Consider the following 15691-nt stretch of genomic DNA (forward strand, 5'->3'; position numbering starts at 1 on the left):
AATAACTAGTTATGATAAGGACTTGTAAAGCATTTTCCTACGTTCTTTGCATGTTTGAATCACTGTCCTCTTACCATTTCAGGCTACTGGGTACTCTTTTAATATGTCAGAACAACAGTTGCTAGGTACTGCATTACCAATCTGAAAATAACACTCACTTAGAATGCAGAGCATTGAAGAGACGTATTCCATCAGGTAGGCCACAAATCTGAATCAGATCATCACGGGAGAGTCGTAAAATGTCTGCCCCTGAGAAGCTGGCGAATACCCGTAGATAAGAACCAAACCTATTGGACTGCAGCCACTGTGCAGTTTGCTGTGCTGTGGCTTCACTGGGTAGAGGCTGGAGGTACACCTGCAAGCAAAATTGGGGACAGTGAGTAGGACCACACAGGATGGAAGTTACAGTACTTCAAAATGTGGACACAGGGCTCTAATGTGTTATATATCCAACTGAACCAAACATAAATGGCTAAGACACAATAAACAGAAACTGATAAGTTCTTCTATTCACTGCAGACTGGTCACAACCTGAGAAACATGACATGGGTCTAATCATACTACTGCAGCAATATGCCTAGGGGCTCAGACACATCTGAACGGCTTTGGCCCCTCACATGATTATGCCCCACATCTTCATCCCAAACAGTGACAATACCGAACACACCAGAAGTATTCATTTGTCCACTACCAATAATTTACATCAAAGTAACCTTCTATGCTTACATTATTTTACAAAAATCATAACCACTCAGCATATACAGTCGATACTTGATCTTTGAATGGTTTGATGTTTGAACAACTTGAAACTTGAACAAAAAATATGAGGAAAATCCAATTTTTAAACTTGAACAATCATGTGGTTGTCATGCCTTGTATAGAAGTGGCACCCCAATATCGCATTTGTGAACAGGTGTATCAACCTGTTTAATGACAATGCAATGCAACATTTCAGAGGAATTTTAAAAAATAGACAAGAACAAATGATATTAGACAGGTTTCTCCCCAAAGAAAAATCAAGTGGTGGTAATGTTAGTAAACCACAACCCTCAACTAGTGGAGTCCACATGAAAGAAGGGTAATTCACCTTCCAGTGAACAGTAATATCCCATTACTGTTGGGTTATTATACAATATTTTTATGTATGCACTATTAAAAACATTCAATTATTGAAATTAAATATACTCGTACTTGTTTTACATATCTCGGGGAGTAATGAAAATGGTTTACTATGCCTACTTTCACTCTGCTGTCATATGGAATAATATTCTGGGGAAACTCTATAGATAGCACTAAAATATTCAAAATGCAAAAGAAGGTAATTAGAATTAACACAGGATCGAAGAATAGAGATTCTTGCAGAGATTTATTTCAAAAATTAAAAAAATATTACCATTTCACTCACAGTACATACTCTCAGTCCTATTATTTTTGGTACACAACAAAAGCATGTACATTTTAAATACTGACATCCAAAACATAAATACGAGGCAATAATTCAGCAAATCTATTTCTATAACAAAAAGAAGCTCAGTCCTTCGGCATCAAAGTGTTCAATAACCTCTCTCAAAGTCTCAAAAAAGCAACTGGTAATATTAAGCAGTTTAAAACAGCACTGAAACATTACTTACTTACTCACTCCTACTCCATAGATGAATATTTCAATGTATACAAAGAGTAACTAGTATCACTCAAGCGGTTAGTCACTGGCTTCCCACTGCAGTGGCCAAGGTTCAATCCCGGGTCTGGTCAAGTGGGATTTGTGGTGGACAAAGTGGCGCTGAGGCAGGTTTTCTCTGAGTACTTCGGTTTCCCCTGCCAATCTTCAGTCCACCAATTGTTCCACAATCACCCTCACCTATCATCTGGGGCTGGTACAATAGGCCAGAAGTGGCCGCAGTACAAGGGACTTAGTCCCACCCCACTAGCAATAAAAAAAAAATTAGTATCAACTTTAAGCTGAAGTGTATTCCCAAGCATGTTACTGTATCATTTTGTTTATTTGCAGACTGTGCTGTATCTATCCAATTAAAATGGTAATATAAATACTGCATTAAAGTTTTATTAACTTTTCAAGCAAAACTATTATTGTACAGATATTATGTATTTATACTTGACTTGTTCCATATCCTATGATGTTAACCTGTACCACATTTATGGAATGTAAACAAATTCAAATTCAATTCAAGAACATACGGTGCTGGGATGGCACCCAATGCCAATAATTCCTACTAAGATCCAATCTTGAAGAGGTCACACAGGCCACTGCATGGCCCTGCAGGCCTATTTTCTTGCCAGAAATCAGGCTAAAAGAAGTGCAAACAATTGATAGTTAACAAATTTTGTTATATCCACCCCAAAGACGCAATATATTGCGAATCTAGGTGATGGTCATGAAACACAAAGGTGAGAATGAATACAAACATACAAAAAGCTGTGTGTGTGTGGAAATTAGCTGCAGAGTGGCTGAAGATATGCTCCCTGCATTGGAAAGGTATGAAGAAAATCAGAAATATCCCAGTCAGTATAATCTGGCCAAACCTCAACAAACCCAATATATTACTAAATACGTCAGCTAATTATCAGAATCACACCGCCTGTTGATTGGGATATGACTGTAATGGCTATGATGTGTTAACTGAACCTTTTTAATGCTTATGAGATCAGCATCCTTATTTTACTTTACTGAAGTCTTCATTCACAAATCACAGATGAAACGTAACACACTTTGAAGCTTGTCACCTCATCAGTCATATTTGTGCAGCAAAAGAAAGCTTTTATCAAAAACAAACAAGAGATAACAGCTGCAATATTAGAACTGCACTTCTTTAAAGTTATTATTAACTATGTTTGTAGACTTCTTGCAGGACACATCATTATTTGGGCATGATTTATTAAACAGTTCCAGCCCAAGGAATAAATGGTGTCAAAAGCTAAGTCATATAATATTGTGCAGTGATGCAAATATGTTACACAAAATTTAAACTGGGCACTTTGTATTCTGGAAGTCCTGCATGCAAATTCTGAACTCCGAGTATCTATCCTAATTGAGGTGTCTTATGAGTTCCTTCAGTCCCTCTAGAAAAATACTACACTAATGCCTTAGGAAGGTGAACTGTCTCTACAAAATTTCGGTTCCAGCACCAAACTAAAACTGAATATAAATGGAAGGAGATTTGGAAAGCTAAGCTTAATGTCTGGCACAAAATAGTGAAGACTATGCTCAACTTTAAGAGGGCATATTGGAGAACTACAGCAGCACTGTACTTGAGAGACCAACTCACCGGTAAGTCAGAAGCAGTTTGAAGAGGCTGAGGTTCTGGCAACACAGCACTGGTAGCTGGTGCTGGAAGTGCAGCCAAATTAGCCACTACTGGCTGGCTGTTGCGCTCCTCCTTGGCTGTCACAATGGCCACAGGTGCCACAGAATTGCTGTCTGTTGGAGTGCCACGACCTCCTCTCTGCTGGCTCCCACTGCAACGAAGATCAATATACAGCTTCTGTTCAGTACATTATGTATTTTTCAATACCGAACACTTCATGCATGCATAATGCAGAATGGTCTCCATGTTTACATAGTCAAATATTATCAGTCTGCTTATCCTTTCAGTGCCTTCTAAACAGAAGATCAATGTCTAGACTGAAGAGAAAATAGGATGGCCTTGGAAAACAGTATCAGGATAAAATGAGCTGTACTCTCCAGCTGAAACAAGTAGTAAGTAATATCTCTGCCATATCACAGTCATCCTTGAAGCAACACTGATGCAGACATGCAATGAACAGGATTATTCTTTATAAAGATACAAACTGTGAAGCCTTCATTAGCACAATATAGAAATTCACTTCTACATCAATACTTTCAAAATATCTGATCAATTACTATCATTCTCCTTGCATAAATTCTAGGATTCATCATTGCACAACCTCACATTATACCAATCATAATTACAAATTCCTTGAAGAATGTACAGATTTTACATTGCAGGAGCAAGGGCTAACAATACAGTACCAGTTAATTTTAACTGTCCATGAATTATGTAATGCAAGAAACAATTATTAGCAACCACAGGTTTTATCATACTTTGGGTTATCGTGATGAATAGTTAACGTTCCCAGGCAGGCCTCGGTTTGCAATAAAGGAGATAAGGACTCAAGTGAAACATTTAGAATTCATATAAGCATATGTTTCCAAAGAGCATAACAAAGAAATCTAACGGAGACAGCTGATAGGTGATACAAAGCACACATGTAAAAAGCAACAAATTACCAGAATGTTCTCAAAGACATACACAACTATAAAGCAGGTGGACAGAATTTATATCAAACTTTGCCTCTGCAACTGGACACAATCAAAGACAAACAGACTAATAATTGAAAAAACACAACAATGAACTTGTAAATAGTAATTTCAGCTCACAATTTGATCTGTTCAAGTAACTGAGTGTGTACTTACACACAATAACTTAGCAAAAAAATCAATTCTTGTGATGACTTCTTCAGTTACCGATTACTACAGGGAATGGGGTAACAGTAGTTTCCCACCTCCACAGCTAAAACATATGAAAGGACTGCCTGGATGTGAGAGTAAACAGCACTAATCAGCCCTGTTTATAGCCTGGTAGATGCCAACAACCATTCTGGAGAAACTTTGGCTTCCATCTTCAGGGTTAATGAATAAACCAAACAGACAAGCAAGAAACAAGCAACAAGAACAGTCAGCCATGCATAGAAACACAGATACAGGCCATGACTGTAACCCTGAGAGAGCCAACAAAATGTGTGGATTATAAGATTGGGGCCCTCTGAAGGGGTTCCTCTCTGGGCTACTACTCTGACCTGTATCCACGGACATTTTCCATGTGTAGTAAACTGTGCTTGCTGCTTGGTTCATTCTTCAACTCTGAAGATGTAGGCAGTACATTCCTCTGGAACATTAGTACACTAAGTACCAAACTAAATGGCATTGCATCCTATATAAGACAGTACTTTACATAGCCAATGCTGTGAAACCTCATATCCAGTGTCTGGCTACAAATTTTGCAATGGTCAAAATGTTTTGGAGTGTCAGCTTTAGCTTGATGCAAGTTGGGTTTTATTACAGACAGCGTTCCATAATATGCAGTCTATCTGGATGCATTTCCTTAAGGTATACAGTAAACAAGGATCTTTCGAGCTAACATCCAATGGCAGCTTTTACATTAACTGACAAAAATTATAACTTCCTCTTTTTATTAACAGTGAAGTTTCAAAACAACTAAATAATTATCAGTAGTTCATGATGGTCCTGTATTGAAAGGAATTTTGTTATTTATACAAATTAATTCAGTTAGCCTCATTTTCCTTATTGTTAGTGGGGCGGGATGAAGTCCCTTGTACTGCGGCTACTTCTGGCCTATTGTACCAGCCCCTGATGATAGGTGAGGGTGATCATGGAGCAATTGGTGGAATGAAGATTGGCAAGGGAAACCTAAGTACTCGGAGAAAACCTGCCCCAGTGCCACTTTGTCCACCACAAATCCCACTTGACTAGACCCGTGATCGAACTCGGGCCGCCGCGGTGGGAAGCCAGCGACTAACTAGTTAATTAAATACATTTATAAGAATCTACTTTTCTTGAATCCTTGTTCTTGTTCCATTATAACAGAATAAACGGAATTACTATAGTTTTTCAGTTAATAAGGACTGCGCTGATCTAGATAAATGCTTGGGCATGCTAGAGGAGAAAGATGTTCTTACACAATAATTGCTCTCCAGCCTCCTCGGCAGCGCAGGTGTCGCGGTCGCTTATGATAGTACACTAGCCTTGTGTCGCCAGAGCCCTGCTGACTTCTGTGCCGTCTTCTGAATGTCACAGCAACCCTCTTCCCAAGCAGTGCCAAATTAATTCGCTGTTCACTAGGAACTGGTGACATTGCATGATAGAAACGTGCACTCACGACAAAGTCACAGTGGGCCAATGTCACGGTGTTAATTAGTACCAACATTACTGATCAACAAATTCTTTCACCCCACACAAAATATCAAGATTTTATAATTATAGTATTATATTTGCTGGATGTATGCTGGAACTGAGACTCGTCAAGTTGACGGATGAGAATCTACGTCTTCGTTAACGTTTCACATTGGAATTTTAGAACGTCAGTTTCTATATTCTTTTCTGACTAGGTGACTTCGTACATTTGGATAATTCAGAAGTATGGACCGGTAGAAACAAAGTCAAGGAAGAAACACTTGAAAGGACTAAAGGTAAAACAAAACCACTGACAAAGCACCTGCCAAAATAACTCAAACCTGTTTCTAACGTCTAGATTATGAACCTGAATTTGAATTTGTTAAGCTGTATTAATAGATGAACTAAAACAGGAAAGGTAACGGATCTCCTTCAAAAAACGAAGGTAATATATAGCATTAATACTGTCAGCAGTATAAACAATATATAGATTTCATTAAAATACGCAAAAAAAGTTTTGAAGTTGGTACTTTTATGTGGGGTTTTCGGGGCACCTGCACTTCCCTCCAGTCAATTTTCGATTCCTCTTCCTTGCGAATGCAACGGCATGCCAATTACTGGAGACGGAATTTTTAAGGGGAAAATAATATTCGTACAGCAACAGTCCGTCCAGTCCTATTAAATGCTGTTTGTTCTTGATAGTTTGTCTTTTGTTTTTGTTGATGATGTTCTTTTTCAAGTGGTGATTATAACAATGATGACGAAGTGGCTGAAGTTGAAAATTTGGCTCACTTCTCTTTACTGCTGGACGGAGGGGCTGCTTGTCAGCTAATGTAGAGATCTTGACGAACGAAGCAGTTGTCTTCTCGGACTCCAGCCTTGTAAATTTCACCGAGCCCAGCACGTGCTTTGAATACAGCTGCGTGCAGCATTCCCAAATGTTGAAATTTAGTTCCTTACAGCGTGAGAGAAAAGGATCACACTCGAGTGCTAACTGTAGCCCGAAACGTTGTTTCAAAGTCTGTACACTCATTCGCTATCACACACAATGCCGCAACAACGATAAATAAAAAAATGAGAATGCCTTTCAACGTAATCCCTTTACCTGATGCATTGACAGGAAAAGGGAGAAAAATGCTGTTGCATACGCTTGGCAACCAGTTACATGAAGGTTAAATCTACATGGACATGTCACTTTAAAAGAAAACTCAAAGCCTGTTACGTTATGCACCGACAACACCACCAAATACAAACGAGTTGAACTGATCCGCAATAACACTGCCAGCAAGCCTTCATAAAACTGCAGGTTTTCTAGGCGTAAACTACCGACCCAGAACGGCTTCCAACCGGTTTATGCCAGTTGTTGCAGCACCCGCTCGGTTCACTTCGCCACGAACACTGGAAGTGGGGGGTCGGTGGGGAAACAGAAGAAGCGTTCGGCTGTCATCGGTATTTTTCGGCTACGTTCAAGGAAAGGGTGCGGGCGTGAGGATTAGCGTTTTGTTATTACGACTGCTTTCCTAACCAACTACAGTCATGTCATAATAAAAACTACAATATTAAACACAACTGCCGATTCGGTTCGTTTATAGTCTAATAATTAACGAATGCAAAAATATAAGATTTAACTTCCAAATGATTAATGCTGCGTGACAAGTTAACCTCTTGCACACAGCTTTGGGAACGAAAATATTGCATTGAACTCTCCAAATTTAGTTAACAACCTTTCACGTTCACCCAATTTCATTCGTCAATGGCTCTACACTCCATTGTTGGACCCTGGCCTCTTCTTCAGTTTCGTAATAATTTTTACACAGACGGTAGGACTCCTTGAACGAGTGATCAGCCCGTCGCAAGGCCGCTACCTATATGCAGGACAAAACAAACAGAATAAACGCACACACAGAAATCCATGCCTTGAGTGGGATTCGAACCAATGATCCCAGCGTTCGAGCAAGCGAAGACAGTTCATGTCTTAGATCGCACGGCCACTGTGATCAGCAAATTTTACGTAACACAGTGTAATTAATTGTTTTTACATCAAATGACAACTTAATTTCCATCCTTAAAACTTAGTCAAATTCCAGTTTGAAATCCCGCGAAATACGTCATCTAATAAAGTACTACGATATGATTATTAGTGGACCAAGCAGCTTATCCGCTATGCTCAATGCTTCATCCCCCCCAGTTCTGTTGAGTATGACGTGTTTACTCTTATGGTATTCACGCAACTCACACTAAATTTCCTCTCTGCAAGACATGAACAAGTCTACATTAGAGCATTTGGTGTTTTATGCGAGTGTTCTCCACTGAAACGCTTATTCGTAGTATTGCTGAAGGCGCGTCCACATTACTCGTGCTCGTGATCGTGCTTGCCAGGCTTGTGCTCGTCGGGAGACTCGTCTGGTTTTTACTTGTGTTCGTAAATCTTCGTCCACACTACTTCAGTTGCTCGCCAGGCTTCGGAGCGTGAGGATCCGTATATTTACTCGTAGTGTGTATAGGCTGTAGTCGTATTTTAATTTACTGGCTATAGTTTTTAAATTACAATTTTAAAATTTCCTTGTCTCGTGACTTGTCATATGGTCTATATTACTCGCGATCATAGCGAGTCACACAAGCAGGAGCACGAGTAATGTGGACGCGCCTTAATACGTAAGAACTGCCTTGTCTGACAGGAAAACTAAACGTAAACGTCGAGTATAACAACGTTGGAAGAAATCGGAGTTCGTCTTGAACAGTCATCTCGTTAATCTGTGGAATGCCGGGAAAAAGGTGTATCAAAGGGATTCTGAAAAGTTCTTCAAACTACGGCCTTACAAAACCACAACTTCACTCTTCGTAGCCACGTAAACCGATCGACATGACTTCAATTCTGTGACTAGCCTCTTCAGTCAGTCCATGACTGGGACCCTGATTCCGAGTCGACTTTCTTTTTTCAGGAGAAGCTTGGTTTTGTTTGAATAGATACGTGAACACACAAAATAACAGCAAGAGCAGGTCGGAAAACCCACTTTTTATACAAGAAATTACATTATTTGATGTAACTGTTGGTGTTTGCATTTGGTACGCCATGAGCGCAAAGAGGATAAGTGTTTTATGAAGAAACAATTCTGACGGGTATATCTGGCAGTTATTGCAACCGTCCGAGGCCGACTGACAGGCCATGAAACACTTCACGGGCATTTCCAACATGATTCTATAACTGCGAATTCCGTTGAGCACGCAACGGAAATGGCAAAGAACAGTCTCTGGAAAAAAACCGTGCTTCATGGCTACCTCTTTCTCCCGACATAACTAGGGGAAATGTATAAGATAAAAGTCTAGCGATTCCATTCAGACGCAGAAGACCTCAGAGAAAACATGCAGATTGGAGTGTCCCATGCATCCACACAACTACAGTGTGAGCCCGAATGTTTCGGGGTCGATAATGCATCCGGGCCGAGAGGATTTTCAGCATCTCCTATAATTGTAGGTACATAAACTTCAACGTACGAAGTTTCTGCACTTGCACTATGATTGCAGCTGACCAAACAAGGCAATTAACGCAGCGTTCGCGCATAAATAAAAGACGAGTGTTTCGGATCAGTAGGCAAATAAGTTCCATGTATATGACGCATAGTGATACTAAAAAGGTAACCATGATATTTGCCACCTTTTATGAAACACGAAAGTTTGCGAGTTCAAAACAGTCCGCCACTGGTCTCCGATGAATTCAGACCACATTCTCACTCATTAAGACCCACATTAACATTGTTCTCCCACCTACGCCTAAGTCGCCCTAGTCTTCTGTTCCCTTCAGGTTTCCCGACAATAGCTCTCTCTCTCATACCTTGCTACATGCTCTGCCAATTCCATCCCTCCGCCCCCGAGTGGATCGCGCTATTCGTTAGGATGGGATACAAATTATGAAGCGTACCAGTATGTAGTTTCTTCCCTTAAGGAGAAAGCTTAAGTTTCACACAACGAATAGGACACCCATTAACTGCTTTAAGAACATAAGAAAATATTCTTGATATGAAAAAAAAAATGGGGAAACACAGACCTATAGTTGATTACTTTTAAATATATTCTAACGCGTCTCCGCCAAAAACACATTTCATTACGTTCTAGGGGGCTTATTTGGCCGGTAGCTGAATTGTTACAGTATTCCTGCATGAAAATACAATTGGGGGGTGAGGTGCTGTTCTCACTTTGCATGCTATGAAGCCTGTACACAGAAATATAAGACTTGGCGCTGATCGATCCTAGCCCTTTTTATTTGGATGATTATAAATGGCCGTGAACTTTATTTACAATTGACTCTTGGTAATTTAAATTCAAAGCCTTATATTTCAATATTACTGGAAGTTTATCGTGATCTATAATATCGTATTCCATTGTCTTTGACGTGCAATACGGTGCTTATGTGGAAATTTCTGGATTATGGCAGACCAGGGAGTCTGGAGTTCTGACAGTTACGAGCAGTCATTAATTTAGTTCGGGTACAGGGACCAGTGAAAAAGCCAGGTCAAAACTTGTTATAATTGCCTGTGAATGAGGACCATTCAAGGGTCATTATGACTGAGTTGCCTCGTTCAAACTTCCCTACTGGAGATGGAATGGCATGTGCGAGTACATGTCAGCATCGCGGAGAATTCGAATTGTTTCCCAGCGTGGGATGTGCAAGCTATTTCCACAGGGCAGCCTTTCACCATATTCTGAAGTGCACGGACGTGACCCTTGCATACTCCGAGATCTTCATAGTTTGTAGATCAATTAATAAATTGTAATTGTAAGCATTAACGTATAATAAATTAAACAGTGTGGTTTGGAGAACAATAAGTGAATCAACATCAAGCTGGATGAACTCCCAGAATACCGCTACCCTGAGTCTCATGCTAACCGACCCAGCTAATTTTCCGTACCCATACCGACCTTCCTAGGTTTGATCTGTGAGGACAACTTGCAGTGATGATCATACATTCTCCTAAGGTAGAAAGAGGTGTAGAAGGGATAGCACCATTCCGACTGAGCTGATATTACAAAGGCGGGTTGGAAGAGCGGTGTTAAGACTACTATAACAGCAAACCCACCTCGGCTATAGTTTCATATCCAACCTCATCTGTTCCTACTTAGAAATCCGCCAGAATCGCGTCTCAAATACGACACAACCGCCTTCTGCACAATCTATTCCGAATTGCCCGCTACTGACTCAAACAATAACAATTCTGTACAGTGTCGGTAAGCGAAGATCCATCCACCTACTTACCGGAATTCCGTTCTTCTGATATTCACCGATTATTCGATTAGCATTTCTCGAAATCTACCTGCCAAAAGGAGAGGGCGTAAGTCGAGGTGGAAATTCGCACCCAGAACGAGGGTAGTAAATGCAATTTTTAGAGGCAAGAAGTAGCAAGCCAATGACGGCATTCAAGCCCGAGGCCAACAGCTAGCAAAATTTCCCATCACAATCCTCCAGTGCGCGCTCAGTGAAGAAACATATTTCAAGGTGAAGGAAAGGACGCTGCCAACAACCAGCGTTCTTACACGTACAATGACGGTACCTGGAATTTACTATGTATATTTATTCTTCGGTCTGTAGTGCCTGCAACGCATGTTACTCATTTCGGCTGAAAATGGAACTGTTTATGTCATGCGTTATAATAAGGATCGGTAGTTCCTACTATGTACAAAAAAGAACCTCGTCATTAAGATGTAACGGGAGTGGACCTATAGTTCGACACATTAACCTGGACGATTGACGCTGATTAAATGCTCACCTTCACTCCTCAGGGTAAGCGACCCCTGTACCCACTGAGTAGGAAAATGGATAGATCGGGGCCGTCGAAGTGGACAAAAAAAATCTAACACCAGGCGTCCAGTCCGTTACTCAGTCCTTATAGCGAATGGCTGCTCAGTGCCGTGTGTCCATGTACCTACTTCTTCATGTAAAACAAAATAGATCTTCAAATTCTGAATGCTGAACTCCATACAAGCCGATCACAGTGGCCGCGTGGTCAAAGGCATGAAATGTCTTCGCCCGCTCTAACGCTAGGATCGTGGGATCGAATCCTACTTAAGGCACGGATGTTTGTCTATGTTTATTCCGTGTTAATGTTGTCCTGTTTGAGGTAGGGCCTTGCGACGGGCTGATCCCCCGTCCAAGGAGTCCTACCGACTGTCTAAGATTAAGAAAGTGAAGTGAAACGAAGCGTTTCACGGATGTCCTATGCCCCGAGTGGCAGCAATAGGAACAAAGAAAACTCCGTACATCCGGAATTAATCAGCGTTAACTTTCTACGAATTTATTCTTGGTTTTGGCAATAACGTTTACAATTGCTAGGATCATATGGCGTCCAATGACCGGATAAGTGGTGGAAACATAATTGGAAATTATGTGAAACATATGAGATACGGACTAATTTTAGGCACTACCAAGCAGTTGCCTGGAAGGACTGAATAAAACCACGAAAATTCCTGAATGGACAAAGAATATCACGAACCATCTCAGTAAGGATACCAGGTCTCCGGGTCGAATCCAGGACGTGCCGAATATGAAGCATGGACCAGCCATTCGACTGTGGCAGTGAAGGCACAATCCAACGCAATGTATGAAACCGTATCATCATCTCACGCAAATCTTTAACCGGACTTTTCAGAGGATGCTGGAATATTACATTATGTATGTAACATCCTTCCAAATTCATCGTTTGGCGTTATACAGTCCATGCAGAAGACAAAGAGTCCAAAAGAACAAAAAAAAAAAAATAACTGACGAATGCCAGCTTTTGTGAACTCAGACTTCAGGGCACATGTTTCAGCCCTGACGTATGTTTACAAAACTGAACTTGATAATACTTAACAAGGAAACAAAACTACTTCAAGTAAGCTATAATTACGCAAATGTTTGACTAGAACTGTGCAAAATTCGCAATTAAAGTAGGAGGCATACATAATCCGCCTACATTGGTGGCAAGCGGTGTACGACGCCCCCTCACTGAGACTGCGGTTTCGGCTCTGTTCGGGGACCAAAGTCTGTGTTCCGTGCTGTCTTGTGAGGAGACCGAAACCCTACAATGGATTTATCTCCACATAAGGAATCCTACCACTTTCCCAAACAGGAACCTCTACAACTACAAGGCGTCAAGGTTCGAAACGGGCTGTAAAGAACATGAAGAAGAAGGCATCTTAACATTCGTACCTCATATAAGAGAGATTCCAGCTTCGATTACTGGACAGGGGACTAGCTACACTCGTATTCGGGTCCTTTCTGATTCCATAAAGGGCTTTACGCTCGAAAACCTCCAGAGATGCAAATATTCAAGCTCTGAGACCGTGCGGGGTCACACTCATTTGTATTCTGAATTGGTTGTCAAACACCAGCTTCTGGAAACCACCGCAGATTATACAGCATCCCGTAGGGACTGACACATCGACCTTCATGTCCAAGGTCACGTTTATAAAACTGACATTAAAGCTGTACTTTAATGTGTAACGGATCACATGGAGTATAGGGTCAAGAGAAGGAAATTTAACGGTTTTAACGTCCCGCCCCTCCTTTCTAACGGGCGAGGAATACAGATACCGTCCATACTGTGGTCCTATGGGTTATGGCAGTGTGTAATATGGTAAGCAACTACTAGAAAAGGCGATTTCATAGCCCGGAAAACCGAAATCTGAATGCATTAATCTCAGCAAGAGTGGCGTCTATTTAATGGGTATAAAGAGATGATCCCCTCGTTGTCTCCACCTTATCGTGGTGAAGGGGTTTGAGTATGCCAAGGACCCTGAGAGCTATACCAGCGGTAGCGTAGCTACTGGCAGGGCCTCCCTTGCTGGACAGGTCAAAGGGTAGGCATCAGACGAAGAGAGACACCAAAAACTGGTGCCGGAAGCAGCGTCATCAGCAGCGACTTGAAGCACAGAGCAAATGATGCTCGAGATGGTTCAAGTTCTTATAGCAACAGGCGTGACCAGAGTGGTTTGAACGGCTGTTGTACTGCGATGTGGAAAGCAAATGGAAAAACTACCACATTATCACTTTTCCTGGATAGTCTCTTTCCAAAAACAGAAGATCGCATTAAGTGGACGAACTGTTTTGGAAGAGACTGTGGACCTGTCGTCTGACAGATTACTGATGAATGAATGAAAGAGATGATAGAAAGTACGACGGGGTTATAGTTTAATCTCGTCACTAAATTACTGTAAATTCAATTCTCTGTAGTAGAAGCGTACCTGGTATTTAATTTGCTTGGGTCTGGTTAAAGTTTCAATTAATTCCGTGGAGCTGGGCCTCTGACAAACTGACAGTCTTTCAGGTGGTCAAGAAGTACCTAGCCTACTTTGGAACCCAAAGGTTCATACTGTGATCACACGAGCCAATTAAATCCAAATAACCCCGAAAACCACATTTTTTTATAAGTTCGAATATTATCATTCCATCTAAGCCCAGGTCTTCCAAGTGGGTTCTCCTATTAAAGTTGTCATATATTTACCACATCCCCCTTGTTTCGTCTCTCTAATAATATTTGATGACGCGTACAAATTGCAAGTATGAAACATTTTCATTATGCCTATTAACAGAATTATCATCCTAAAATGAAAAGAAGGCGAGGCAAGTGGCAAGTAAACTGGTCGACCTTGACCTCTCTGCTCATTTAGGGACACAATGAGCTTTGCTGTACATATGGCAACGGCAAGTCGCAGGAAATAGGATTTCTTTTTCCTTTGGCGCTACAGTCCCAATTTGGGCCTTGGCCTACTTCCATGAAACCCTCCGTTTCACTTCGGTTTATTAGATCTTAGACATTCGGGAGGACACCTTGGGCGGGTGATCAGCTCGTCGCAGGGCCTCTACTTGTATACAAACTTAGAAAAACACGCGTGCACACAAACACCAAACATCTATGCCCTTAGTGGGATTGGAACCCACGATTCCGGCTTCCGAGCGAGCTAAGACAGTGCATCCCTTAGACCGCTAGGCTACCGTGATCGGCCGTAGGAAATACGATACTGACTAAAACTCTTTGTGGGCACGTCATACAATGAATAGGTAATTTTAAGGAAGAAAAGTCTTGTATGTTGAAAAAGATCTCCGAGTATGGTGATTTTGGTTCCCACTCTGTTTGAGGCAGAATCTAGTAACTTTCTAATGTTAACGATCGACAACCTTCTAACTCACTATCTTCTTATGATGATACACCCTCGAAGACGTTTTAGTTACAACATAATACACGTATTTCTGTATATGAATGTTTCATTACAGTAGACAGCGGTGGGGGTGGATTTCTTCGGACTCTCCTTCGCCACCCGTCAAACTCTCGTGTGTATCACAAACTGTGTAATTATTACGCGCTTTCGTCCTTGGCTTGGTTCACTTCAGAGTACTAAACAACTACAGCTACAAATTCTACATTAAATAATGAATGTAGGCAATCAATTACGAACATGACAACTGTGAGAAATTTTAAGGTATGTCCGATAAAGTTAGTATGAGCAAAATATATTACTGAAGTAACGACTTTTCACAAAATGTGAATATGAAGACAACAACAACGGCATCTATTAGTGCAAGCAACACAAAAATATGGCTCGGTAAGGATTTTATCTGCATATTAAAGTACTTTATTAGAAGAGGTAGCGTAGTCGGTATAGCTACTGGCTACGGGCTTGACGACCGAGGGGTCGAAGTTAAGAGTCCCGACAGGGTCAAGAATTTTCTCTTCACCACCACGTCCAGACCGGCTCTGGGGTCCACCC

At 41.1% G+C, this 15691-nt stretch overlaps 1 protein-coding gene across 4 annotated transcripts in view; it reads right to left on the reverse strand.

The window, feature by feature from the left end:
• Positions 1-15691, reverse strand: part of LOC111870203 (transcription factor CP2) — a 193325-nt gene that overhangs the window by 13150 nt on the left and 164484 nt on the right. For all 4 annotated transcript variants that reach the window (XM_033753718.1, XM_023862294.2, XM_023862296.2 and 1 more), the window contains 2 exons: positions 3285-3474; positions 159-355 (listed from right to left, as the gene is read on the reverse strand). In XM_033753718.1, coding sequence (XP_033609609.1) covers positions 159-355; positions 3285-3474 — 387 coding nt within the window. The remainder of the gene's footprint in view (positions 1-158; positions 356-3284; positions 3475-15691) is intronic.

The sequence above is a fragment of the Cryptotermes secundus genome, unplaced genomic scaffold (genome assembly GCF_002891405.2).
Source record: "Cryptotermes secundus unplaced genomic scaffold, Csec_1.0 scaffold1182, whole genome shotgun sequence".
NCBI lineage: Eukaryota > Metazoa > Arthropoda > Insecta > Blattodea > Kalotermitidae > Cryptotermes > Cryptotermes secundus.